At 49.2% G+C, this 27,909-nt stretch overlaps 1 protein-coding gene across 1 annotated transcript; it reads left to right on the top strand.

The window, feature by feature from the left end:
- The first annotated feature begins 147 nt into the window (after positions 1 to 147).
- LHFPL4 (LHFPL tetraspan subfamily member 4) lies at positions 148 to 27,440 on the top strand. The gene is made up of 4 exons (XM_045991556.1): positions 148 to 275; positions 1,186 to 1,685; positions 24,551 to 24,787; positions 27,311 to 27,440. Exons 2-4 carry the CDS (start codon positions 1,280 to 1,282, stop codon positions 27,409 to 27,411), a joined length of 744 nt encoding a protein of 247 aa, XP_045847512.1. The 5' UTR covers positions 148 to 275; positions 1,186 to 1,279; the 3' UTR covers positions 27,412 to 27,440.
- Positions 27,441 to 27,909: the final 469 nt, after the last annotated feature.

Below are 27,909 nucleotides of genomic sequence, written 5' to 3'. Positions count from 1 at the left end.
CGTGCCCACCCCTTCCCCTGACTGCCAAAACCTGGAGCGCCCCTCCCCCGTTTCGCCCCGCCCCGCACGCCCGAGGCGGGAGCGCGCCTCCGACGAGCCGCGCCGGTGCACGAGAGCGCGCGCCTCGGCGCGGGAGCGCGCCCCGGGGAGAACCCGAGCAAGATGGAGGCCGCGCCGAGGCCGCCTCCTGGGCCGAGGCAGCAGCTGCTGGGAGCGCCGAGCCGGGGCGCCTAGGCCGTGCCAGTCCCGGACCCACTGCTCCGGACCGGGCCCAGGTTGGTCTCCCCGCACCCCGTCCCCGCGGCCGCAAGCTGCGCGCGCGTCCGGCCTGGGCGCGGGGCAGCCGCCCCCACCCCCACCCTCGGCCCTACCCCGGCCGGGCCGCTCCCCAGCACTCGCGGGATAACCCCTGCCCACAGTCCGCCCCTCGAGGCCCGGGCTGTCTGCCGGCCCCAGTCCCTTGTACCCTTGGCCTGGAAAACCTCTCTCCTCAGCCCTGGCCCGCCAATCCTAGGCTTCCCCTAGCTTACATCCAGTCCTGTCTTCTGTGGGACCCCCCCAGACCCCCTCCCTGTGTTCAGACCCTGCAGTGCCGGCCCTCGACTCCCCACTAGCCTCATCCTGATTCCTCCACTTCGCCCTCCCTGTCCCAGCCCCCATATCACCTTCCCAGTCCCCAAGTATCAGCCCCTCATATCCCCTTCCTATTCCCGCATAGAAGCACCAACCCCCCCTCTCCACAGCGCCTTTCTAGACGCCCAATACCAAATCTTCTCTTACCCCTAATACCAGTCCCCAATTTCCTTTCCAAGCTCCGTATATACAGCCCCTCTGCTAATCCCCCAGTACCGGTCCTCAGCCTCCATTCCATCTACCCTTGGTTCCTTACTACTCGCCCAGTTCTAGCCCCCAAACCCCCTCCCCAACACCCCCATGACCACTTTCTAGCTGGCCCCCACTTCCAGCTCCCATATCCACATCCCATCCCCCTCATCCCAGCCCCCCAACTTTCACATGTCCCTTACCTAGGCCCCCAGTTGGAGATCTTTACTCCCCTCAGACACCGCCCCAAGACTCAGGACCCCCTCCTGGCCCCTCCATACTACCCCCTAGATACCAGCTCCGCCCCAGGCCCCTCCTTCGAGAGTTCCTTGGCTCAGGGCCGCTTCTCGCGTGCGTCCCCAGCTTCCGCCCGTCAGCCCGGCAGCCCGGCGGTCGGTCCCGGGCCGGCGGCCCCCGCCAGCCGCCGTCGCCGCCGCCGGCCCCGCCCCCGGGCACCATGCTGCCCTCGCAGGAGGCCTCCAAGCTCTACCACGAGCACTACATGCGGAACTCGAGGGCCATCGGCGTGCTATGGGCCATCTTCACCATCTGCTTCGCCATCATCAACGTGGTGGTCTTCATCCAGCCCTACTGGGTGGGCGACAGCGTGAGCACCCCCAAGCCTGGCTACTTCGGCCTCTTCCACTACTGTGTGGGCAGCGGGCTGGCGGGCCGCGAGCTCACCTGCCGAGGCTCCTTCACCGACTTCAGCACCATCCCGTCCGGCGCCTTCAAGGCAGCCGCCTTCTTCGTGCTGCTCTCCATGGTGCTGATCCTCGGCTGTATCACCTGCTTTGCGCTTTTCTTCTTCTGCAACACGGCCACGGTCTACAAGATCTGCGCCTGGATGCAGCTCTTGGCAGGTAGGGGAGGGGTGGGGGTGGGACCCCTAGAACAGGCGCCGAAGACCGGGCTTCTTCCTTCCAGGACCCCTTCTTGGAGGGGTCAGAGAGATTCTGCTCCTCTGTCTAAAGACACACCTCCTTGGCTGTCCCTCAGCAGCCACTGGGGAGGGGATTTATGAGAGAAACACCTTGGGGCAGGAGGCAAAGCCTTAGAACTAGGTCTTTGAGTTTGTGTGCTTGGATATGGGCAGACTGTAATTACTGATGGGTTAGTGTTATGTTAAAGTGTCTAAGGGTCTCTGAGAGTCTCTTTTGGCTGTCTTAGGGGAAATAATTATCTGAATGAGGGGTTACTTTAGGAATGAGCAATTTCTATTGTATCAAAAAGAGCATGAGTTGGGGGAATCAGGAAATCTGACTTTGACCTTTATCTTGCTGATATTATCAACTTGGGTGTTTCACTTTACTTCTCTGAAGCTAGGCTTCCTCATCTGTAAAACAATGGAGAAGATTCCAAGAACAAATGAAAGAGTATCTTGTAAACTTTGAAGTTCTGTATTAAGATAAAGCAGCTTAGGAAGATATGAATGTCTATAATGTCTATTCAGTGTTGAAATGTGGGTGGTGGACGGCATGGGTCTTGGGAGGGCAAGTCTCCACCTGCTACCCCCCCCCCCCATGCAGGAAGGGTTCTGGTTCTATGTCCAATGGGAATAAATCCCTGGGCCCCTTTGAAATGTTTAGCTAGGACAGACATCTTGCTCTAAGAACCGGAGAAGGGAACTTTGGGTAAGAGAACTGCTGAGACTGTATTCCAGGACCCGTTAAAGTCCCCACCCCCACCTACCTTTCGATTGAAGGCAGATTTTGAAGATTCAGCAACTTGGGCATTTGCCTAATTGCAGGCAGGAAAGAGTTGGGCTGGGGAGAGTGAGGTCAGGATATAGCAGGAGTGGAGGAGGAGGGCTGGTGAGGTTAGGAAAAGTTTGGAGCCCTCCAGGAATGAGAAAGAGTAGGGAAAATGTGATGATCATATAGTAGAGATGGTTTTTCAAAATAAGCACCTCAGGGCATTCAACAAGTGTGGGCCTCTTCAAAGAGACTCCCTGCAGGAGGTGTTATATCACTTGCTGATGATTCCACTGCTCAAAACATTGTAGGAAATTGTCCTCGGAGTGTGGGGTGTGTTTTCTTGAACATCATCATTGAGGGAAACCTCCATCTTTTGAAGGAAGAATATGATTTTTCGGAAATGGCTGGAAGTTGCTTAGGGCCAAGTGTAGAAAATACAGTAGTGATCGAATTGAGAATTGTCACTTGGGATGAAAGCCAAGGTATGAGAGCTAAACCATGAGGCTGGTTTGCTTCCCCAAGAGGACCTTTACAAATACAGGGAGGAATTACTGTCCCACAGGAAGAATTTCTCAAAGTCTCAGAAGGACTACTTTGAAGAAAGTGTTCATTCAGATGAGGACATTGTAATGAGCTTGTTTCAAATCTGTCTCACTCCATCTACTTAGATGTGAGTCTTCTAGGATCTTCGAAGGTGAGAAAGGAGAATTGTAGAGTGTAGGGGGTATATCTCCATATTTCTCTGTGGCACACAGAAGGTAATTTTATGTATTTCCATTCTATTCTTCCTCCAAAGGCAAGCTGGAAAGAATATATACCTACCTGGAATCCTCAATCCCTCACCCTTAATTTGGAGTCTGCAGAAGGGATGCTAACCTCTTGGCCTTCCGATTCTCTGTAATTTATGTGGGTTTAATCTTAGGGATTTGATGAAGTGTCCAATAACCCCATATAATTACAGATTTCAGGGATCATAGAGATCAGCTCCTTCAAATCCCACCTTCCCCTCCCCCCATTTTAGAGAGAGGAGACTGAGACTAGAGAAAAGGTCTTACCCAAAGTCTCATTGCCAGGAGGGGAGTAAACTAGGTCTTGACTCCTGGCCTGGTGCTCTTTCCCTTGTGTTGTCCTGAGGGCTGAGGAGGCCAGTTAGCAGAGCTGAGCAGTTTATTTCATTTTGGTTAGAGATTTCTGAGTTCTCTTGGTAAGTGACCAATTCACTTTGTTTAATGAAGTGACATCAGGACTGGAGCATTGGACTACGAGTCATGGGATGGGGTCTTGCTTGGCTGATTCTGCCTGAGTGATTCACCCTGCAGTATTAAGCAGTTGTTTTTAGCTTAAATCTCAGTTTTGTCATTCTTACAGTGGGAGTCTAACCAGTTACATTAGTGGATTCAACGTATCTCTTTCAGCCCTGTGTGTCTCCTAAAACAGCTCTTTTGCCAAGATCCTTCTATTCAGAAAGTAAGAAATCAGTCATTCTCAGAGGAACTGCAGAGTGCCAAAGGACCTTGTTTATATCAGGAAAGAATTAGAATTCTTGTTCAAGTAAACTTTTATTCAAGTATTTTAGATTCTTCTAAGTGTAGAGCCCTGGACTATTGGGAAAATTCAGAGATACTTATCCTCTATTTATTCTTTACCTGCTCTGTGATCATCCCTGTGCTAGGGGCGACAGTACTGAGATGATCCTGATCCCCAAGGATTTAGGTCTATATGATGAGATCTCCATTCTCAGGAAGCTTACTATCTACTTGGATCACCATGATGGTCAGCATTTTTTCAGTGACAAGTGACAGAAATCCAACTCAAAATGGCTTAAATAAATAAAAATCAAATAAAATAGGGATGGTAGGGTTTTTGGCTCACATAAAGTATCTTTCTTTATGAGTATCTTGCTTCAGGGGTTCCTGGCTGACTCAGTCAGTGGAGTATGGGACTCTTGATCTTATGGTTAAGTTTGAGCCCCACGTTGGATGTAGAGATTACTTAAAAATAAAATCTTAAAAAAAAAAAAAAGATAACTTGCTTTAGGCATGGATAGATCCAGATACTCAAATAATGCTATTAAGAAAATGTCTATCGCCATTTCTTGGTTCCTCTGTGTCAGCTCATTTTTAAAGTCCACTTCTCTCCTAAAGGTGATAAATAAGGCTACTCACAGCTTGGAATTTACATTGCTTTAGCTTAGCAGTGCCTTTGGGAAAAGAACATCTGTTAGTCAGTGGTTCCAGCAAAAGTTCCAGGGCTGATTCTCATTGGCCCAGGCTTTGGCCAAGGATTCACCTCTTGGTTAATCAACGTGACTTTGTCTAAGGCTTCAGCTGTATTCCCATCCCTCGAACACATGGACCAACAGTGGAGAAAGGTCAGTTCCTGAAAAGAGAAATCAAGTGTAACCGCTGGTAGGACAGGCGCAGACAGAAAAGCCTCACTCTGGAGAGTCTAAGCACTAATATGTCCTGGCTGTAAGTGCTGGGGAAACCCAGGAGGTGGCCCCTTCACTGGAAGGTGAGGCTTGAGTGGGAGGTGAGGATGTGTACAGGTGCGAGGTGGGGGAGAGCATTCTGAATGGAGAGGAGGATCATGGGCAGAGACATGGAGGTGAGAAAACCACATGTGGCTTGGGGGTGACCTCCACCTAGGGGAGGAGTGGGAGGAGAGGCGAGGAAGGAATGACGCAGGCTACAGTGTACAAGTCTCTGAATAGTGGGTCAGGCATTTGGACTTTGATCAGCAGGCAGCTCAAAGCTACTACAACTCTTGTTATTATTCAGGAAAAACAGTTAATATTTTCTTAGCCTTTGCTGTATGCTAGACCATGTGCTAGACATGGACATGAGTACTATTATTTAATCCTCACAGTGATATGGAGTAGGCACCATTATTACTCTTTTGTAGAAGAGAACACTAAGCCTCAGAGATGAGTCATTTGTCCAAGGTCATACAGAATGTAAGTGGGAGAACTAGGATTGTAACTTGGGCTGTCTGATTCGAAAGGCCAAGGATTGAGGAAGGCATTATAGAGGGGCATTAGTGATGGGGGCAGTGGCAGGAGGTTTTAGGCATAACACTCAAGTGTTAAGCAGAGAGGCTGAAAACCCAGATGGCTCTTTGTGGAGTCAGGGGCCAGCTTCTCCAGGTACCTCTGCTACTCTGGACCTGGTCTTTCCCACTTAGTGAGAATACACAAGGTACCAGCTTTGATGCTAGACATTTCCATATTTGTTAGACAGTTCATGTTCATTTGTTAAAGTGACTTGCCCAAAGGTCACACATCTAGTGAAGGGTGAAGCTGAAACTTAAAACAAGTCTGGATGGATCTAGTTCTTGCTCTCACAACCAAACCTGGGAGAGGATACACACATCACAAGACAGAGCCATCAGCTGTCCATGCTCAGTGTTCACCCGTGGGCTGGGTGAGGTTAGCCAAGGGGAGGTTGCTGGCTGGAGTAGAGGTTCAAGCTGGAAGCCTGGTTGAGAGTCCGGGGGCGTAATATGGGGTAGGGGTGTAAGAGCAGAGGACGTAGAATTCTCTCTCTGCTCCTTCCCAGCTGTGTGGTCTCGGATAAGTGGGTTTTCCTCTCGAGGTCTCAGTTTCCTTATTGTAAAAGGGAAATTATTGCTATTGTTTTTAAAGATTTTGTTTTTAAGTAGTCCTACACCCAACGTGGGGCTCGAACTCACAACCCTGAGTTCAAGAGTCCCATGCTCTACTGACTGAGCCAGCCAGGGGCCCAGGGGAGATTACTAGTGTATTTACTTCAGGTGGCAGAAAGAAACAAAATGATGGCTATAAAGCACCGAATGTGTTCATAGTGGACAGTGGGCATTCAGTAAATGGTCACATCATCTCCGTGACACAGCCTAAGTGAAGAGCAGCTTGTGAGGAGCTCTTGCTGCTCAGGTGGGAGAGTTTGAACTTGCTGGGATGATCAAAGGCCTCGAGAAGTCATAAACTGCCAGCTGAAAAGGGTCTTGCCAATTAGCTGCCCAGCCGCCTCATTTTACAGAGAAAGAAAAAAAATCTAGTCCTGGAGAGAAGAAACAAGTTCATGTCACAAAGTGAGGCTCTGCCCCCCACAGAAGGGAGATGATTCTGACCATATTCCATTCATAATTCATTCAGTACTGAGCACCTGCAGTATGTGTGGCCCTGCTCGGGGGCTGGTCACAGCCCTGAACAGGACAGTGGTCGCTGGGGGAGACCGAAGGTGGGGATGGCGGTAGGGTGTTGGCGATCTGAGGATGAGTACCTTCTAGCCTTCCAGGTGTGTGCCTTCGGCACCAGGGGTTTCTGGGCTGGGAGCAGCCAGGTCCCTGCAGGTTAGTGTATTTACCTACATTCCTCCCCATTTCTCTGGGGGTTGGTTTCGGATTTGGTTTGGGAATCTGTTCACCCAGTCCATCTCTGTGCATGAGCTCTGAGCATATGGGGGGGATTTCTTTCTTCCCCCGCTCCATTGTCTTTCTTCCTCCCCCACCTGTCCCTTCTTTCCTTTTTTCCACTCTCCCTCCCTGCACCCTTCCTTTCTCATATCCGTCCTTTAGGGACAGCCTCTCCTGGGTTGGGCACAGTGCTGGCCTCCGGGAGTCCAGAGCAAGAGTCCCCACTGCCACACGGCTCACAGGGTCATGGGAGAGGCAGGGAAGAAGACAGATCATCGCTCCTGTGTGCATGGCGTGCGGAATGACTGAATCAAGCCCAGAGTATTCCGGGGGCACGAAGGGAACTCAGTGAAGGACAGCCAGGGAAGTCTTCCAAAAAGTTCCAGCATCTGAGCTGTGTCTTGGGAGGAAGGGCCGGAAAGAGAAGGGCAGCCAGGCAGAAGACACAGGCGTGAAGATAGAAAATAGCTTGGTGTGTTTTATGTTTTGGGGGCTACCAACACTTAGGGCAGGGAGTGGTGAGTGTTCAGATTGGGAAGCTAGATCGTGGAGGCTTCTAAGCCATGGTCGGGAGTTTATGGACTTCATCTGTCAGCATATATTTTTTTGAAGGTTTTTTGAGGGAATAATTAATCAGGCACATGATACAAAATTCAAAAGGGAAAAAAGGTGTACAATCAGACATCTGCCTTCCTCCCTGCCCTCATTCCCCAGTGGTCCTCCCAGAGTTCCCTGGGGCAGCCCCCGCCACCAGTGCCTTTAGTGTCTCTTCCAAGAAATCTCAGAAATAGACAAGCAGATGCAAACACTTATGATTATTACCATTATTATTATTATTATTTTTTAAAGATTTTATTTATTTATTTGACAGAGAGAGATCACAAGTAGACAGAGAGGCAGGCAGGGAGAGAGGGAGGGAAGCAGGCTCGCCGCCGAGCAGAGAGCCCGATGCGGGACTCGATCCCAGGACCCTGAGATCATGACCTGAGCCGAAGGCAGCGGCTTAACCCACTGAGCCACCCAGGCGCCCTATTACCATTATTATTTTGCTAAAATGGCATATTAGTTATCTATAACTGTATAACAAATTACTCCAAAACTTAGTGGCTTAAAGCAACGGGCCATTATTTTTTCAGTTTCTGTGAGTCACAGGAATTTGGGAGCAGCTCAGATGGGCAGTTGTTCAAGGTTGCCTGGTTCAAGGTTGCTCCTGAAGTTACAACCAAGACTGCAGCAGGGGCCGTGGTCATCTGTGGGTAAAGGGGGCTGAAGGACCCACTTCTAAGCACTCTCATGTGTTGGCAGGAGACCTCAGAATGAGTGACCAAGGAGAGAGAAAGGAAGATGCTACATTGCCCCACTCTCCTTTTTTTTTTTTTTTTTTTGGTAACGGTTATACTGTGCTATAACTCTATGCCATATAGGTTATCCATATGAAGTGTATAATTCAGTGGTTTTCAGCATACTTATAGAGTTGTACGACCATTACCACAACCAGTTGTAAGATATTTTCATAACCTCAAGAAGCCTTAGGCCCTTTAGGTCTCACCCCCGCAAAGCTCTCCCGCCCAACCTCCCCAGCCTCTACGCAACCACTAACTGACTTTCTGTCTCTCTGTCTTAGCCTGTTCTGGCCATTTCATAGAAATGAAATCATACAAGGGCACCTGGCTGCCTCAGTCTGTGGAGCACACAACTCTCGATCTAAGGGTTGTGGGTTCAAGCTCCACGTTGGGTGTAGAGATTACTTAAAAATAAATTTAAAAAATTTTTTAAAGATTTTTATTTATTTATTTATTTACTTGAGAGAGAGAGAGAGAGAGAATGAGAGAGTTCACAGAGGGAGAGGGAGAAGTAAACTCCCTGCTGAGCAGGGAGCCCGATATGGGTCTTGATCCCAGGACCTTGAGATCATGACCTGAGCCAAAGGCAGAAGCTTAACCGACTGATCCACCCAGCAGCCCCTTAAAAATAAAATCTTAGGGATGCCTGGATGGCTCAATTGGTTAAGCGGCTGCCTTTGGCTCAGGTCATGATCCCGGCGTCCTGGGATTGAGTCCCGCATCGGGCTCCTTGCTCAGCGGGGAGCCTGCTTCTCCCTCTGCCTCTGCCTGCCACTCTGCCTGCCTGTGCTCACTCTCTCTGACAAATAAATAAAATCTTACCAAAAAAAAAAATCTTAAAAAAAAAAAAAACCCAAAACCCAAACAAATGAAATCCTCCAACATGCAGTCCTTGCAGCTTCTTTCATTTCACGTGATGTTTCCAAGGTTCACCCATGTCGTAGCACCTGTCAGTGCTTTATTCCTCTTGTGGCCATTTATGGCCACAATGTTGAAATATATGGATAGACCACATTTTGTTGATTCATTCATGGGTTGATGGACATTTGGGTTGTTTCAACTTTTTGGCCGTTACAAATAGTGCTGCTGTGAACATTGGTGTACAAGTTTCTGCATGGATGCACATGGTCATTTCTCTTGGTAGATACTTAGGAGTGGAATTGGTGGCTCAAATGGCAACTCTATATTTAACGTTTTGAGAAACTTCCAGGTTGTTTTCCAAAGTGGCAGCACTTTTGTACATTCCCAGGAGCAGTGTATGAGGATGTTCCTATTTCTTCATACCTCATCAGCACTGTTGTTACCGGATGCTTTTAAATTATAGCCATCCTACCGGCTGTGGACTGGTGTCTCATTGCGGTTTTGATTTGTATTTCCCAAATGATTCATGGTGTTGAGAGTCTTTTCATGTGCTTATTGGCCATTTGTATATCTTCTTGGGAGAAATATCTATTTAGATCCTTTGCCCATTTTTTATTTTTATTTTTTTATTTTTTAAAGATTTTATTTATTTATTTGACAGAGAGAGAGATCACAAGTAGGCAGAGAGGCAGGCAGAGAGCCCGATGCGGGGCTCGATCCCAGGACCCTGAGATGATGACCTGAGCCGAAGGCAGCGGCTTAATCCACTGAGCCACCCAGGCGCCCCCTTTGCCCATTTTTTAAACTGGGTTATTTTTCTTTTTATTATTGAGTTGTAAGAGTTCTTTGTATATTTTTGATACAAGTCCCTTATCAGATATGTGATTTGCAAATATTTTCTTCCATTCTGTGGCTGTCTTTTGTCTCTCTTGATAGTTTTCTTTGAAATACAAAAGTTTTTAATTTGTACAAAATCCAGTTTATCTCTTTTTTCCTTGTGTTGGTTGTGCTTTTGGTGGCATATCTAAGAATTTTTGCAAATCCAAGGGCACAAAAAAATTATTTTTAAAGATTTTATTTATCTATTTGAGAGAGAGAGAAAGCATGAGAGCTCGAGCAGGGGGAGAATGGGAGAGGGAGAAGCCGACTCCCCGCTGAGCAGGGACCTGAAAGGGGGGACGGTGCTTAACTAACTGAGCCACCCAGGCACCCCCACCGACGCGAAAAAGGTACCTCTGCTTTTACCAAGGAGTTTATAGTTTTAGCTCTTACATTTAGGTGTCTGATCCATTTGAGTTAATTTTTGTATGTGGGGTAAGGTTGCGTGTAGCTCCCCTATTGTCCCAGCACCATTTATTGAAAAGATGATTCTCTTTCAATTGAATAGTCTTGGCATCCTTGTCAAAACTCAGTTAACCATAGATGCATGGGTTTACTTCTGGACTCTGTTCTGTTCCACTGATCTATATGTCTGTCCTTACACAAGTACCAGAATATCCTGATGACTGCTGTTCTGTAGTGAATTTTCAAATCAGGAAGTATGAGTCTTCCAACTCTGTTCTTTTTTGAAGATTGTTTTGGCCACGACACTGCCTTTTATGTCCCAATCCAGATATCACATACTATCACCCCACCATACTCTGTTGTTAGGATTGTTCCACTTTAGTGTATAAAGAGCTGTTTTTTCTCAGGAGCTGCAAAATATACGTTTGTATAGATGTGTCATCATTTATCTTATCAATACTTAAGTTGTTTACAATATTTTGCTATAACAGGGGCGCCTGGGTGGCTCAGTGGGTTAAGCTGCTGCCTTTGACTCAGGTCATGACCTCAGGGTCCTGGGGTCGATTCCCACATCGGACTCTGCTCGGCAGGGAGCCTGCTTCCCTCTCTCTCTCTCTGCCTGCCTCTCTGCCTACTTGTGATCTCTGTCTGTCAAATAAATAAATAAAATCTCTGAAAAAAAAAAGTCTTGTTAAAAAAAATATTTTGCTATAACAATATTTCAGTGGATAATGTTGTATATAAATAATTTGACACATATGTGCGTATGAGGACAAAATAAAGACCTAGAGCAGAATTATTGGATTAAATGGTCTGTATATTTACAATTTTGACAGATCCTACCATAGTCCCCTCTGTAGGAACTGTACAGAGTTACCCTCCCAGCAGCAACATATAAAAGTACTGTTACCCCACTTCCTTGTCAATGGAGTATGTTATCAGATATTTTATTTTTGCCAACCTGATGCTTAAAAAAATACTCTTACAGTAGTAATTTGCCCTTCTCTAATCATGCATGAAGTCAAGCAGCTTTTATATGTATCCTTTTAAAAAAAGATTTTATTTATTATTTGTCAGAGAGGAGAGAGAGTGAGTGCACAAGCAGGGGGAGCAGCAGGCAGAGGGAGAAGCAGGATCCCCGCTGAGCAGGGAGCCCGATGCGGGGCTCCATCCCAGGACCCTGGGATTGTGACCTGAGCCGAAGGCAGCTGCTTAACTGACTAAGCCACCCACGTGTCCCTACATATATATCATTTATATAAACTGTCAGTGTGTATATATATATATACATATATATATACACATATATATATGTGTGTGTGTGTGTGTGTGTGTGTGTGTGTGTGTGTGTGTATAGTCAGTATATATATATTAATATATATATATATATTTCTATCAAGTTAATGGCATTTTCCCTCTTGGATATGTGAGAACTTTTTGTGGGGTACCTGGCTGACTCAGTCAGTAGAGTGTGACTCTTGATCTTGGGGTTTTGAGCCTCATATTGGGTACTAAGATTATTTAAAAATGAAATCTTTAAAAAAAGGGAACTTTTTGTATATTAAGAAAGTTAATTCTTTGTGATATGAGTTACAAATATTGTTCCCAGTTGATCTTTTGACTTTGTCTATGGATGTTTTCCCCATAGTGAAACTTGTTTTTTCTCAACATAATCAAATTGTCAGTTCTGTCCTGGGTTTGTGTGGTATCCAGAACAGCCTTGAAGTGTTTTGAGCTGGGTTGCGGGGGTAGATATCACATCTGGCTATCAGTGGAGAGGGTGATTTGGAGGAGTTGGAGGGGTCAAGAGAACAAGGACTGAAGTATTCTTATTCTGGAAGCCTCTCATTTGTGTCTTTTTCTTTTCATCCCCATGTTATGTTATTCATCATTATCAACCTTACTTTAATCCCAGAGAAGTTTAATGGTATAATGAGAGCCCTGGACCAGGAGTCTGTGCCTGGCGCATAGTCGGTGCTTAATAAGTGTCTGTTGAATGAATGAATGATGACATCTAATTTAAATCCTAGCTTTTATCCTCCACTCCTTTGGAGGCAGCATATTCAGTGGTCAGACAACCTGAATTCAAATGCTAAGTGTGGCATTACCAGCTAAGTGTCTTTAAGAAGGTTACACAATTCCTGAGTCTCAGTTTTCTCATCTGTAAAATAGGGATAATAATAGTAACTACCTTGGGGGCTGTTGAAACATTGATTGTGAATATTGTACAGACCTGGCACAAAGGAGACCCTCAAGAACTCTTAGCACTTATTATTAGCTGGTGTGTGACTTGGATCCAAACACTTTGGCTCCCAGTGTCTGTGCTACAATAAGGGAGGACAGATGGAAGAATGAGAAGATAAGCCTGAAGAGGCAGGTAGGACTGGCTATGGAGAGCTTTCAAAGTTGGGTCTTGGAGTTTGGGTCTTATCCTTATGTGATGGGCATTTGCTTTTAGTCTTTATTTTTTAAAAAGGACTTATTTATTTATTTATTTTGAGAGAGAGAGAGTATAAGAGGGAGGGGCAAAGGCAGAAGGAGAGAGAATCTCAAGCAGACTCCACACCTAACACAGAGCCCAATGCTGGGCTCGATCTCATGATCCTGAGATCACGATCTGAGCTGAAACCAAGAGCCAGATGCTTAACTGACTGAGCCACCCAGGTGCTCCATGGGCATCCGCTTTCAGGCATGGGAGTCACCAGGCCCAGATGCGGGATTTAGAAAAATGACTGAGGTGGCTGCAGGGTGGACTAGATGGAGGCTTGATGGGAGGTGAGGAGCCTGTGGTCCTTGTGAGAGGTGCCAAGGCAGCAGGGAGAGAGGAGGAGGAGGAATATAGGAGACCTGTGTGGGAGACCAGTGGCTGTCCGGCGGGGAGGATAAGGCAGGTGTTACAGATGACTCCAGGTTTCCTCCCTGGATGACTGGGTCCCTGGACTGATATTCATTCCCAAACGTGCAGGAGGTACATCGGGTCAGTTTGGGAAATGTTAAGTTGGCAGACCCTCTGGTGTGCAAGAGGAAAGGTCTGACAAGCAACTGGTATTCGGGCTGGGAGCCCAGGGGCAGCGGTCTCCGCTGGAGACAGAGATGTGAGGCACCATCGAATGAGTCTAAGAGTGGGTGAAATTGCCCCGTGGAGAGTATGTGCTGGGAGAAGGGGAGAGTCTAGAAACACCGACCTTTAAGAGGCAGGTGGGGGAGGAGCCAGAGAAGGAGCCAGAGCAGCTGCTCAGATTAGCTACTGAGAAATGGAGAAGGATGGCCTTGAGAAAGGACACGTGCCTGGAGGAAACAGAGGGGGACCCAGAGGGACAGAGCGATCTGGGAGGGCCTGGTCTGAGCTGGGGGGACCAGACAGGCTGCGGGGAGAGCAGCAGGAGACTTCTGACCAGACAGGAGAGAAGATGGGGCTAGGCGGAGCCAGGACAATGGGGATGCATGGATGGGGGGATTCAAAGGTTATGAAGAGGCTATGGGCTCCGCCATAGGCTGGGCCTGGGACTGGGGAAGTAAATACTGAATTCAGTTCCCAAATGATTACCGCACAAAGTGATGGTAACCTGTGACACCAGATAGAATTATTTGTCTTCTTTTTTGGGGTACATTTTAATTCCAGTATAGTTGATGCGCGGTGTTCTGCTGGTTTCAGGTGTGCGGGGTAACGATGGGACAGTTCCACACATGACTCAGTGCTCACCACGATGTGTCCTTAATCCCCTTCACCAGTTCCACCCGTCCCCCACCCACAATCATCTGTCTTCTGGATAGGCCCCCTCCTAAACTGTGGTGTCCTCAAGATCAGGAACCAGGAACTGGGGACTGGATTACATTGGAAGAGCTTCCCAGGAGGAGGGAACAGTCCATACAAAGGCCTCCGGGTGGGGCTGAACTTGATGGGTCTTAAGGGACAGAGAGGAAGCCAGTGCGGCCAGAGTGTCCAGAGTGGAGGCCTAATGGCTGGAGGGAAAGGTGGGCAGCCTGTGGCAGCGCTTTGTTCTAAGTGCCTGGGGGAGCTTTTGGAGGGTGCTGAGCAGGGGCGCGGCACCGTCCATTTCTGAAAGGTCACTGTGGATGCTGAGCAGAGAACAGCGGATGATGGGGTAAGTGTGGGAGCTGAGAAGTAGTTAGGAGGCCACCGTGGTCCTCCAGGAGGGAGATCATGGCAGCTTGGACACATGCGTGCAGTGGAACTGGAGAGGAGAGGTCGGATCCTGGATATTTTTGGAGGTCAAGTCGGTCGACCTTGGGAATGGATTGGATGTGGGGGTGAGGGGAAGGGGGAGTTAGGGTGCCTCCTAGCCTCTGGGTGCTGGATGGGGGATGGTGAGCCCAGGCACAGGCATCCCGACCCCAGCATCCCGGATGGATACAGGCACTAAGGTTGGGCCTGGATCTTCAGTGAGTTGGGGGTGACTGTTAGGAGAGGCCCAGTCTCCCTCAGAAGAGCAGGGCCTGCCCTGGGGGAGCAGAGCCAGCACTAAGCCTTGGTAGTGAGGGGCCTGTAGACACCCTCCTTCCCTTAGCAGGGCTCAGCCTGTCAGAGGTTTTCCCTATAGCCCCCTAGGGCCAGGGGTGCTGGGGAAGCAGCGCCTTGGAAAGCGGTGGTCCCAGTGTGGACAGATTCTTCACTGGGCTCCCCTCAGCCCCACATGCAGCCTGATCCTTTCCTTGACCCCAGGGAGGGACTCACGGGGGACACAAGCAGCTGGCCATGAGTTCTGTGCTGCATTGCTGCTCTGTGTGTCCCCTTTTTCTAAGATCTTTATTGCTTTGTAAAGTTATCATTGTTCTTTGTAGAAAAACTGGGGACTATAGGTGAGCAAAATCATATCCATAATCTCCCAGAATCAGTCATTCTTTTTTTTTAAATTTTTTAAATTTATTTCTTATTTTTTTTATAAACATATAATGTATTTTTATCCCCAGGGGTACAGGTCTGTGAATCGCCAGGTTTACACACTTCACAGCACTCACCATAGCACATACCCTCCCCAATGTCCATAACCCCCCTCCCCCTCTCCCAACCCCCCTCCCCCCAGCAACCCTCAGTTTGTTTTGTGAGATTAAGAGTCACTTATGGTTTGTCTCCCGCCCAATCCCATCTTGTTTCATTTATTCTTCTATCCCCCTAATCCCCCATGTTGCATCTCCATGTCCTCATATCAGGGAGATCATATGATAGTTGTCTTTCTCCGATTGACTTATTTCACTAAGCATGATACCCTCTAGTTCCATCCACGTCGTCGCAAATGGCAAGATTTCATTTCTTTTGATGGCTGCATAGTAGAATCAGTCATTCTTAACTGCCTGGCCCACAGTCCAAATGGTGGAGATTACTGGTTACCAGCAGATTCTGGAGCCAGGCTCACTGGGTTCAAACTTGCCAGCCGGTTTTGCAGCTTACCAGCTGTGTGACTTTGGATAACTTGGATAACCTCTCTGTGCCTCAGTGTCCTCATCTGTAAAAAGAAAATAATAATGCAGATTATTGTGTGGATGACATAAACTAAAGTACATAAGGTCCTGTAGTGCCCAGCATGGTAAATGCTGTTAGAGCTGTTTGCTCTAGCTTTGTAAGTGTTTTTTCCCTGAAGCGAAATTATATTGCATGTTAATTTTTATAGCCTCTGGAAACCTAACATAGCATAAGTATCTTCTGTATCATTAAATCTTCCTCAATGGCTACCTGAGGAGATTCATATTCAAGTTTCATAGCTGAGTGACATTCTGTGACAGGAAAGAACTGTATTCCCATATTGCTGGATATTAAATTGTTTCTTTCTTTCCATTCTTCCTTTATTATTTCTCTCTCTCCTCCTTTCTCTCACTGTTTTTTAAATTTTTATTTTTAAAGCAGATTTTATTTATTTATTTGAGAGAGAGAGCGAGAGAGCAAGAGCACAAGCAGGGAGCAGCAGAGGCAGAGGGAGAAGCAGACTCCCCGCTGAGCAGGGAGCCCGATGTGGGGCGCGGGACACGGGATCATGACCTGAGTGGAAGGCAGACTTTTTTTTTTTTTAAAGATTTAATTTATTTATTTGACAGACAGAGATCACAAGTAGGCAGAGAGGCAGGCAGAGAGATAGAGGAAGGGAAGCAGGCTCTCCACTGAGCAGAGAGCCCGATGCGGGGCTCGATCCCAGGACGCTGGGATCATGACCTGAGCCGAAGGCAGAGGCTTTAACCCACTGAGCCACCCAGGTGCCCCGGAAGGCAGACTTTTAACTGACTGAGCCACCCAAGTACCCCCCTCTTTTTTTCTTTAAAGATTTTATTTATTTATTTGACAGAATGGAGATCACAAGTAGGCAGAGAGGCAGGCAGAGAGAGAGGGAAGCAGGCTCCCCGCTGGGCAGAGAGCCCGATACGGGGCTCGATCCCAGGACCCTGGGATCATGACCTGAGCCAAAGACAGAGGCTTTAACCCACTGAGCCACCCAGGCGCCCCACCCCTCTCTTTTTTAAAGATTTAATTTTATTTATTTTAGAGAGAGAAAGGGCATGCGATATGGAGGGACAGAAGGAGAGTGAGAGAGAAAGTCCCAAGCAAACTCCATGCTGAGCACTGGGGTGGGGGGTGGCTGTGGGGTAATCCCCCCTGAGATCTGAGAGTCAGATGCTTAACTGACTGCGCCACCCAGGTGCCCCTCTTCTTTCTCTTATAAGTAATAATGTGACAGACATCCTTGTAGCTCGATCTGAGAGCATTTTCTTCAGATAAATTCCCGGAAGTTGGGAAGGTCAGTCAAAAGGGATTTTCATTTTTATGTTTTTGTGATTAAGCCATTATTTCCGAGAGTAACATTTGGCCTGTGCCTTGCCATTCTTTGTCGCTTTAATTATTTTCATTCCAAGTGAGTGAGAATCTCTAGTAATAGTCACCTGTTAGCCGACAACTCCCACCTACCTCACGGCTTTGATAGGTAACTCTTCACATGGTTCTGAATCCAAAATGTGCAGCAAGTTGTCAGCTCAGTGTCTCTTCCCCTCCTGTCCTCTCGCCACTCTGTCCCCCTCCTGAAAAGTAACCAGGGTTATCAGCGTCTTGTTGGCCCTTCCAGAAATAGTTTGTGTCCATGCAAGAAAACAGTCCCCCCTCGCCAAGCCCCGCACACACTCACATCCCCTCCCCCCAAATGCTAGCATCATGTTGCATCTGTTGCCCGAGACCTTGCACTTCACTCAGCACATCCACGCGCCGTCCCACAGCAGCACATCAAAGGGCTTCCTTCCTCCCTTCCACGACTGCTCGGCGTGCTGTCGCGTGGATGTGCTCTAACCAGTGATCTCTTGATTATTCTGAGGTTCACTTCTTACCCACTATGGTATACAGCCTTTTTTAAAGTCAGGTTTTACTGCAGTATAACACATTTAGAGAGAAGGACAGAAAATGTCCCCTCTGTGGCTCAGAGAATTTCCACAAAGCGAACCTGCCTGTGGAAATAGCATCCAGATCAGGGACCTCATGTCCGCTTCAGTCACTATCCACAAAGGTAATCACCTGTCTGATTTTCCGTCCTGTAGGTGAGTTTTGCCTGTCTTTGAACTGTGCATAAAGGGATCGCACTTTTTCTCAGCTGCTTGGTTCTAAGATGCAGCAAATTTGTTCCTCCTCAGGCAAGGTTCTGCTCCCTGAGCGTCTTCACCCAGCCTCAAAGAGGTACCCTCTGGCTGTGTCCTGACCTGGTGGGGGTGTGGGGAGCAGGGTCCCTGCTGTCTTCCCTTATAAGGGCACTAATCCCATCATGAGGCCCTACTACCCTCAAGACCTCCCCAAACCCTAATTACCTTCCAAAGTGCCCACACCCAAATACTATCACACCTGGGGTTAGGGCTTCAACATGGGAATTTTGTGGGGACACAATTGAGTCTATGGCAAACCTCTGTGGAGTCTTCCCAGGGACAGAAAGCCCTGAGGACACGCAGTGTGACCCCAGGAAAGGGTCGCTGCTGTGGTGTGTCATGCATGGAGGGGGCAACTGTGCCAAAACAGAGGCCTCCCTCTTGGAGTGCCCAACTTAGCAGATGTCCCTTGAGGATGGTGTAATAGTATTACAGTGAAATGCTATTAAAAGAACTGAGCATAAAAATGCATCATTAATAATCTTTCTATAGGGGCCCCTGGGTGGCTCAGTGGGTTAATCTTCTAACTCTTGATTTCATTTCAGGTCATGATCTTGGGGTCACAAGTTCAAGCCCCAGGTTGGGCTTCATGCCCAGCATGGAGCCTACTTAAAACAAAACAAAAAAAAACTTTATAAGAGGGTACATTTATAGCACAAGCTTTAAAGAAATAAACACCTGAGTGTATCACACATTTGCTCTTCGTAATTCTTCACTGCTTCTGGTCTCACTCAAGTTTCATTCCCAAATTCAAGTATTGCTCTTCCTTTTAACGGTCTTTTCGTTTCTTAATTTTTAAAAAAAGCTTAGGGGCCCCTGGGTGGCTCAGTGGGTTAAGCCGCTGCCTTCGGCTCAGGTCATGATCTCAGGGTCCTGGGATCGAGTCCCGCATCGGGCTCTCTGCTCAGCAGGGAGCCTGCTTCCCTTCCTCTCTCTCTGCCTGCCTCTCTGCCTACTTGTGATCTCTGTCAAATAAATAAATAAAATCTTTAAAAAAAAATAAAAAAAGCTTAAGAGGATTTCATGGCCTGGGATAGATGGAAAAGGATTGGACATAATAATGGAGTTTTTGTTACAGAAGTAATATATGCAGATATTAGACACATTCAATAGCACAGGATGGCATAGAATGCCAAGTGTCCCCTCCCTCTTCCCTTCCTGCCTGCCTCCCAGTCCACACCTTAGAGGTATCCATCATTAATCTGCTTCCCTATACTTCTAGAAATGTTTACAGATATGTAGGCTTCTATGTGTATTCTTTATTTTTTTTAAAAGATTTTATTTATTTATTTATTTGACAGACAGAGATCACAAGTAGGCAGAGAGGCGGGCAGAGAGAGAGGAAGGGAAGCAGGCTCCCTGCCGAGCAGAGAGCCCGATGCGGGGCTCGATCCCAGGACCCCGGGATCATGACCTGAGCCGAAGGCAGAGGCATCAACCCACTGAGCCACCCAGGCGCCCCTATGTGTATTCTTTGAAAAATGTTTTAAAATTTCACGAGTAGTATATGAAGACGTTCACTCTGAAAAGCTGAAACATTTAAAGGCTAAAGTCCTACTCCATCCCTGCCCAGAAGCCACCACTCTTATAAATTTAATTTCCATTTCCCCTCAGTCTTTTACTTACATGTCCACGGGGCAGATATATCATGTTATTTTCTGTATCCTCCTGCCGATTTTCTTTTTCTGTCTCCCTCTCTCATGGCAAAGTCCACGTAACATTAAATTTGTCATTTTAGCCATTCCTCAAGTGCACAGTGTTGGGTAGCACATCTATCCCCCATCTTCCAGAACTCTTTTCGTCTTGCAAAACTGAATCCCTGTCCCCTTTAAACACTAACCCCCATACTCCTTCCCCAGGCCCTGGCAGCCACCATCCTACTTTCTGTCTCCGTGAACTTGACTGCTCTAGGGACCTCATGTAAGTGGGATCCTACAGTCTTTGTCTTTCTGTGACGGGCGCATTTCACTGAATATAGTGTATCAGGTTTCCTCCATGTTGTAGCACGTGTCAGAATTCCTTTCCTTTTTAAGGCTGAATAAATAACATCCCCTTGTATGTACAGATCACCCCCCTAGAAAAGGGCTCCTCTCTTTTGTCTAAGAATTCTTTTTTCTCAAGAGCGGCCATAACTTCACCAGTTATAATTGAGGTTCCTCTTCTCACCTGCTAATTGACTCTCAAAAAAGCACTATGAAATGAGTAGGATATCATGACCCCCATCTTACAGATGAAGAAACTGAGGCCCAGAGACGTAAGCTGACTTGGCCTAAAGCTGCAGGGGAAGAATGGGAGTTCCGCTTTTCCCATCGAGGCTGTGCATGGTGGCCAGTGTCTCAGGGCTTCAGGGAGAAAGGCTCAGTTTGATGCTAGTATATCTTTAACTCCTCTCACACTATTAAGTCTCTTAAACAGAGAGAGAGAGAGAGAGCTCAGAGCATTTGGCAGGCAAAAGTATCCAGCTAGAATCTAAGAACATTGTTTTGGTTTCATTATATTTATAGTTTCCTTCTATTTGTGGCAAATGATCCTGGTTTCCTTTTCTATGATAGTGATATAAAGCTTACTTTTTAAGTAAATGCCTCTAAGTTAAAAAGCGAGTCTATTAAAAGAAAAATGTTAAGTAAAGACCTGTCTGGGTTTAAATACAGATTCCACCACTGACTAGCTCTGTGACATGGGATGTGAAAGCTGGTTCCTCGGAGCCTGTTTTCTCATCTGTAAAATGAGGATGATGACTTTTCCTGCGGTACAGATTCATTACAGCATTAAACCGGATCATGTCAGGAGCTCTGTACCCTGGCATGTACTTAAGCATGCCATGCTGTTTGTGAATGTCATTACCACAGCATGAATATTCATATTATTAATTTTGTCACAGCGCTTTCAGTCAGTGGACTTTAGGGTGAGGGATAGAGATGCCCCACCCAAGGGCCCCTTCCCCTAGACCAGTGGTTCTCAACCAGAGACACTTTTGCCCCCCAGAGAACGTTTGGCATGTCTGGAGACGTTCTTCATGATGACTGAGGGTGGTGGTGCCATGGGCATCTGGCAGGAAGAGGCAAGGCATGATGCTGAACCTCCTGCCAGGCATAGGACAGTCCTCATTGTGACGAATTCTAAGGCCAAGTGTCAAAATTGCTTCTGTTGAGGAGCCCTCCTCCACATGGTATCCTGCACCTGGGTCTGTGTCTTCCACGAGAGACTTGAACTCAGACTCCAAAGACCTAAGCCTCAGGTTCCTCATCCAGGACGTGGGGATGCTGAAACCCACCTTGCTTGCAGTCATTCCATCTTCTGATGCTTGAACCTCAGCAAGGTCACTTCCTTGTCCTCGGCTGTCTCTGTAGTAATCGCTTCCTCTCTTCCCCGAGGTCCAGGGAAACCATCTGATAGGCTTTTTTTCCATTTGCTTGACTCCTGGGTGTTTCCCATTCCCCCCCACCCCTACCGCATGGCCTCTGGAGCCACATAGCCACCCAGTACTTGGCTGCAGAGCAGAGGAGGCAGAGTGAGTTAGAGACGGAGAGGCCCCAGCCCCACCCTCTCCCAGCACGCGCTTCTTCTGGGTCTCAACCCCTAGTCTGCTTCCTGGCAAGCAGTCGTTGCCATGCATAACTATTCTGTTTGTGTGTCGACTTGATTTTATTCCTCCCCACACGTCTCTTCTCCTGGGGACCACGCCTCCAGTTTCCCCAGCACCTGCACAGCGCCCCGCACATAACGCACTCGGGATTTACCTGTGCAGTGTAGGGAGGGAGAGCCGGGGAGAGGAGAGGGCGAAGGGGCTAGATCCAGAGAAGGAAGAGAAGCGAAAAAGGAAGAGAGAGGAGAAGGGATGTTGAACGAATGTTAAATGCGGAGAGATCTAACTAGACAAGGGGAGGAGGATCGAGGGCGACCCCCAAGCGCAATCGAGACAAGCCCGCGAGAGAGTAGGGCCGTAAGAGACAGATGAAGAACAAGAAAGATAAAAAGGGTGGACCGGAGGAAGGAACCGGGAGGCACGCGGCGGGGAGAGGCACGTGAGCGCTGAGCGGGAGAGTGCCAGCGAGAACGCGGGCGCAGGGCCGCGGGAAGGAAACTCCGTGAGGGCTGAGCGGGGGCTGCGGAGCGGAGAGGCCCGCCCTCCCGAGCCTGGCCGCGCTGCTGCGAGCTGGGGATGCGGGCGCGGTCTCCATGGAAACGGGGATGCTCCGGGAACCGGAGGAAACGCAGCACGCGGGGAGGGGGGAGGCGGAGAGTCTGGCTGGGTTTGGCCCTTTCTCAGGCTCTTTTCCAACCCCCAGACTCTCGCGGGGGAGGCGGGAGCGCGCGACCTGGGCAGGGGCCCTCGGACACCCAGGTGTTCCTTCTCTCTCCTTTCCTCTTCCCGGGCGTTTGACCCTCCTCCCGTCTCCGACTGGGGCCTGGAGGGTCCCGCAAAATGTCAGGGACCTACGGGGAGACGGGCGGGTCGACCCTCTCCAGAGGCTCCTCCTACTCCGCCGCAGGGCTCAGTCCGTTCTCGCCAGTTTCCCTAACGCCAGCCCCGGGGAGTTTACCTGCCCCCGGCTCCCAAATTTACGTCTCCGGCACTGATTCCCCCCCACCGCACCCCGAGCTTCCCTCTCCATTTGGGTGTCTAAAAGTGCGTCTTCAGACTCGTCGGATTCTTGAGCTCCCCAAGCTCATTCTCACCCCAGGGCTTCCTGAATTGGCCCCGTCCCCTTTGTCAGGAGCTCTCCCCAGCCCATAAGCGACTCGCTGTGCTTCAGCGGGGAATCATCTTGGCGGAGGCAAGCACTGGGGAAGAGAGGAAGCCCTAAGTGTGTGTGTGTGTGAGAGAGAGAGAGAGAGAGATCACAGTGTCGTGGGAGAGCCCTGCATCAGGATGAGGAGTGCAACCTAGGGATGCGCGGGACACTGTCCTGGCACAGGAGGGCAAACCTTGCGCAGGCAGATGGGAGTCTGAGACCGAGGGAGCCCTTCCTTGAACGGTAGGTGAGGGAGAGACTGACAAAGCCGAGGGCCGCCTCCCCCCCCCCCCCCCCCCCCCCCCGGGAACTAGCGGGCCTCATAGACAGTGGGCAGGACGGGCCACCACCCCCTTTGTCATCACTGTCACCTGAAACTGAGGCTAAGCACCCCACGGGCCTGGTGTGGAACCTTCCGGTCGCAGACACAGTAACCTCCTTGCTGGTGGGATTGGCAGGCACGAAGAGGGCAGCATCCAGGGTAACTCCCAAGTCTCAGGGCTGGCGGCTCGTTGCAAGGCAGAAGTGAAGGTCACTGTCCTTGCCGCTTGCTGAGCTCCCCGGGGCCTGATTTGCTGGGTGGGCCGTGTGCTGATTGGCTCAGGCTTGGGTCCCCCTATGAGGTTGGGCATTGGGAAGAGCCTACCGATACCACGTGGGTCAGGATTGGCTGAGGTGGGTCACTCAAGATAGAGGAAGTGAACACCCAGGAGGGAACAAGGGGTGGGGGGCTATTTCAATAGAAGGCTCTTCTTGGCTTCGCCCCTTCCCGCCGCCCCCACCATCACACTAAGCTCTGCCCTCCCCAATTATTTCCATATTTGTGTGACTATTACTGGTATCATTATGACTAGTTATGATGATAATAACATTTAACATTTACCTGGGATTTATTATGTCAAGTGTTTACATTTGCTGCCTCCTGTAACCTTTACACTTGAATGCCATCATTATCCCCATTTTACAGATGAGAAGACTGAGTCTCAAAGGGCAACGAACTGGCTGGAGGTCACACATCTAGAAAAGAGCTGGGTCAGGATTTGAGCCTCTTTGCTCTAATGGACCTTTCCCCACTAACTACAAGCTCTGTGAAGCTGAAGTCCAAGTAATGCGCCCCATCTCTCCCTAGTCTAGTGCCTGGCACCCAGGGGGCCCTCAGTGGGGAGATGCCAGGCACTAGGCTGAGTGTCTTACACGCCTTACTTCCCTCAATCTTCACCACTACCCAGCGAGGCAGTATTGGGATTTCCAACATAAATAGGGGCATTCCCATAGTGTAATTGAGTAAGGGAAAGAACTTCCCTCAGTCTGTTCTTTGAGCCAGTACTCGACGGTGTGAGTAAGAACGTGTGCCCAGTGTCCTGAAGAAAAGGAAATGGAGCTCAGTAAATATTTGTTGAAAGAATGACAGAAAGAAATAAAGAACGATGAGGATGGGAAGGAGTAAGCATGGTTGGGATGCTAACGGGAGCAGAGGAAGGTAACCGTGGATTGCTATTTCCTTGTATTTCCTTGAAGGCTTCCTGGAGGTGTCGATTTGATGGGGGTCATTATGGGGTTCTGGAAAGTTTCTGCTCCCCGAGGCAGGAGGCCGTCCCAGACCCTATAGTTTCTGGAGCCCACAGAAGGCTTAATAGGCTCTTGGGTTGAGTGACTGGGTGGGAGGGCGCAGCCTGCGGGGGCCCAGTCGACCGGGGCTGGGGTGGTCCTCTGGCTCTGGGAGTACTCAACCCCTTCTCTCTTCCTCCCTGACCATGGCGGTGCGCCCGGCCTCGCACCCACTCAGCTCTGTGCCTCGTGCTGGGCTGCATGATCTTCCCCGACGGCTGGGACGCCGAGACGATCCGGGACATGTGCGGGGCCAAGACCGGGAAGTACTCCCTGGGGGACTGTTCGGTGCGCTGGGCGTACATCCTGGCCATCATCGGCATCCTCAACGCCCTCATCCTCTCCTTCCTCGCCTTCGTGCTGGGCAACCGGCAAACAGATCTGCTGCAGGAGGAGCTCAAGCAGGAGAACAAAGGCGAGTGCGCGGGCTGGGTCGGGGGCGGGGCCTCCAGGGGTCTCCGAGTCCTACAGATGAAGCAAAAACTGGAACAGGTGCAGACAGTCCGACCCGCCTGAAAGCAATTTGACATTATTCCTCAGATCCGAACACTTGCATGCTTGGGCCCCAGCAAACCCAGCTCTGAGTAGAAACCCATGAGAAATGTGGCAGCAGCTTCAAATAGCAGACCACTAAAAACAAACTAAATGGCCATTGACAGGACAATGGATAGTAAGTGGTGATATACTCACATCCTGGAATGGAGCATAACTGAAAATGCATGCACTGTAGTTATGAGTAACAGGATGGACACATTCTGGAAACATAGTACTGAGACAGAGGAGTTGGGGAAACCAATTTCCAGAAGATAACAGAGTGATACTTTCATGGAGTTCAGTCAAAAACCAAGAGACACTAATGTATGGTTTGATCATAAGTATATTTATGGTGGTACTGCATTTTTTTTTTCAAGTAAAGAAACAAATACAGAAGATAGGATGATGCTTACTTGTGGTTGGGGTAGAAGAGGGGAGGCCAGGAGCTTGAGATGGGGCTGGGTATAGGCATGTACAAAATATGGTGATGGTCTTGCCCGGCGAGCCCACACAGGTGCTTCCTACAGTGTGCCTTACGCCTAGTGTACTGCATATCAGCCTTCGTATATATCAAGTAACGTTGAAATCTGATGAAGAAAAAATTTACACATGAGGCCGGAGACTCCAGGCTAACCAGTTATCAGATGTTTATGTGTACATTATATGTCCTTTTACAAAATACACAGTAGTGTTACATGCCCATATAACACGGGATAGGGGTCACCCCAAATTCCTCGCGAGACTGCTTTTTGTCCCCAACCCTGGAGCGTGTCTTCAAGATCTTTATCCTTTTATGGAGAACCCTTTCTATCCAGTGCCTAGCATTACGTCAGATGGAGGAACTGTAACTATTTAACTATTTTCCTTGGGGACTTTTAGGGGAGGTTTCCAGGATTTTACTATCACTGACAATGCTACGCTGGACGTCTTTGTCTGTGCCTTCTTATACACAGTGTTTTCTTGGTGTTTTTCCAGTAGAGGAATTGCGCGCTTAAAATTGTAATGATGGTGCCAGATCGCTCTCCAAAGCGGGGCTGGTCTTCTGAGTCAGGGACCCACCCTGTCCCCGGAGCCCCAGGAGGCACGGCATGGCATCCGTGGACAGACACCCGTCTCTCTGGGTGTGTGTGCCCTGCGGTGAGAAACAGGAGTAGTGGTTTTCACAGTCACACCCTGCCTTAAGCTATTAGAATGTGCTGGGTCTATATTTAGCACTTTCCATTAATTATATTCCTCTGTCGGAGTCTCATCTGTAAAATGGGAATAATGGCAGTGAGGGTTTTAATCTCATCTGGCAGGAGGTGGCTTAGTGTTGTGGTGGAACCGATGGACTGAAGGCCGCTGAATTGAAAGCAGGCTGGGGACTGCACCTCCTTGAGCCTTAGTTTCCCGGCTTCCTCAAATAAGGGTGGTGGAAATAGTACCAGTTCAGAGGGCTGTCTGATGAGGAAGAAAGATGATGTCTATTAGGGGGCACTTGGTGAATACTCAGTAGAAGCTGTCACTCTTCAAGACCCCACCAGGCAAGCATCATGACCATTTTACAAATGAGAGAGGTGAGGTCTGCAGAGGTCCAGTAACTTGTCCAAGGTCATGAAGCACTGTGGTCAGGATTTGAACCCAGGTCCAAAGTTGAAAGGCCAGGCTCTTCCCGGCTGCCTGTTTCCTTTCTCAGGGCCCTCCTGGGCTGTTGTGCCTGTCTTTCTCTCTGAGGCTCCTATCCCTGGAGACCCTGACGCCCGGTGGTTTCCCCTTGTCTTGGTGTGAGGTCAGGGCCTGCCCTCTGGTGGCAGCTTCCAGAAGTGCATGACTAAGAGCCACGCGGCCTTTCTGAAGAAAAGGTGTGGGGATGTGACTGGTGTGAGGTGGGCCCACCCAGCGTCCTCTCCTTCCTCCCCAAAGTGCCCTAAGCTCGGTGTTTAAAGTGATGTGAAGGAGCCCCAGTTTGTTGTACCTCAGTTTGTTGTCGGGGTGTGTGTGTGCGTGTGTGTGTGTGTGTGTGTGTGTTTGTCCCTCATTGGGAGCTCAAGATGAGTGAGCCTCACACTTCAGTTCTGAGCCAGACCTCTGGGACAAAAGTAAAAACACAAATAAATTGTTCTCATTTCCAGAATTTACTGTGCACTAAATATTGTGAAAAGTCCTTAGCTGGAATTCTTTATGTTTTTTTCACTCTTTGGAATCACCCTGAGAAGCAGGCTATTATGCCCGCTGTACAGATGAGGAAATCAAGTCTCAGAAGGGTTGAATGGCCTGCTCAGGGCCATCCAGCTAACCAGAGGCCTGGCTGGTTTTCCAACTCTGTGCAGCTCACTCCCCTGCCCAGCCCCGCCCTGAGGAGTGGCCGAGGGGAGCCCCAACGCTGGGTAGTCTCTGACTTTCTCCAATTCTTTCTCTCTCATAGATTTTGTAGGCTCTACAGTAAGCTCCGTGTTGCGGCCAGGGGGTGATGTCTCCGGATGGGGAGTCCTCCCCTGTCCCGTCGCTCACTCACAGGGACCCTGAGGGCCAGGATCACAGCCCAGGAATTGACCTGTCCTCAGCTTGTCCCGTTGCCTGCCCTCTCATCCCTTCATTCAAGCTCCGAGGGAAGACCCCATCCAGGACTGACTGCTCACCTGCTACCTGCCTGTAGCTCCAGGCTTTGAAGAGGTTGGGGCTGGGATGCAGCGTGCGGGAGGGCCTGATTCTGCTCCTCCCTCAACTGACCTAAGGGAGCCAGAGCCCTGGGCCCTTGGGCTCCTCCCTTCCTCTCTAGGCCGGCCTGGGGCCCCCACAGAGTCTCCAGGGGAAGAGGCGCTGCGGTTCCGATTCCCCGGGCCCCGTCAGTCTGGAGGGCTAGGGCTCCCACCTGGTTGCATCCTTGCCTCCTCTGGTCCCTGTCTCCTACAGAAACTTACCCAGGACACTGGCCCAGGGTGGACCGGACTCTTTCCTGTTTTCTCCCCCCTGATGATGGTTCCATCACATCATCACAGAGCTCCAGGCACCACCTGCCTCCTC

This window comes from Meles meles, chromosome 20, assembly GCF_922984935.1.
Source record: "Meles meles chromosome 20, mMelMel3.1 paternal haplotype, whole genome shotgun sequence".
NCBI classification, from domain to species: Eukaryota; Metazoa; Chordata; class Mammalia; order Carnivora; family Mustelidae; genus Meles; species Meles meles.
Note: the sequence above shows the minus strand (reverse complement) of the source record. Positions and strands in the feature narration are given on the sequence as shown.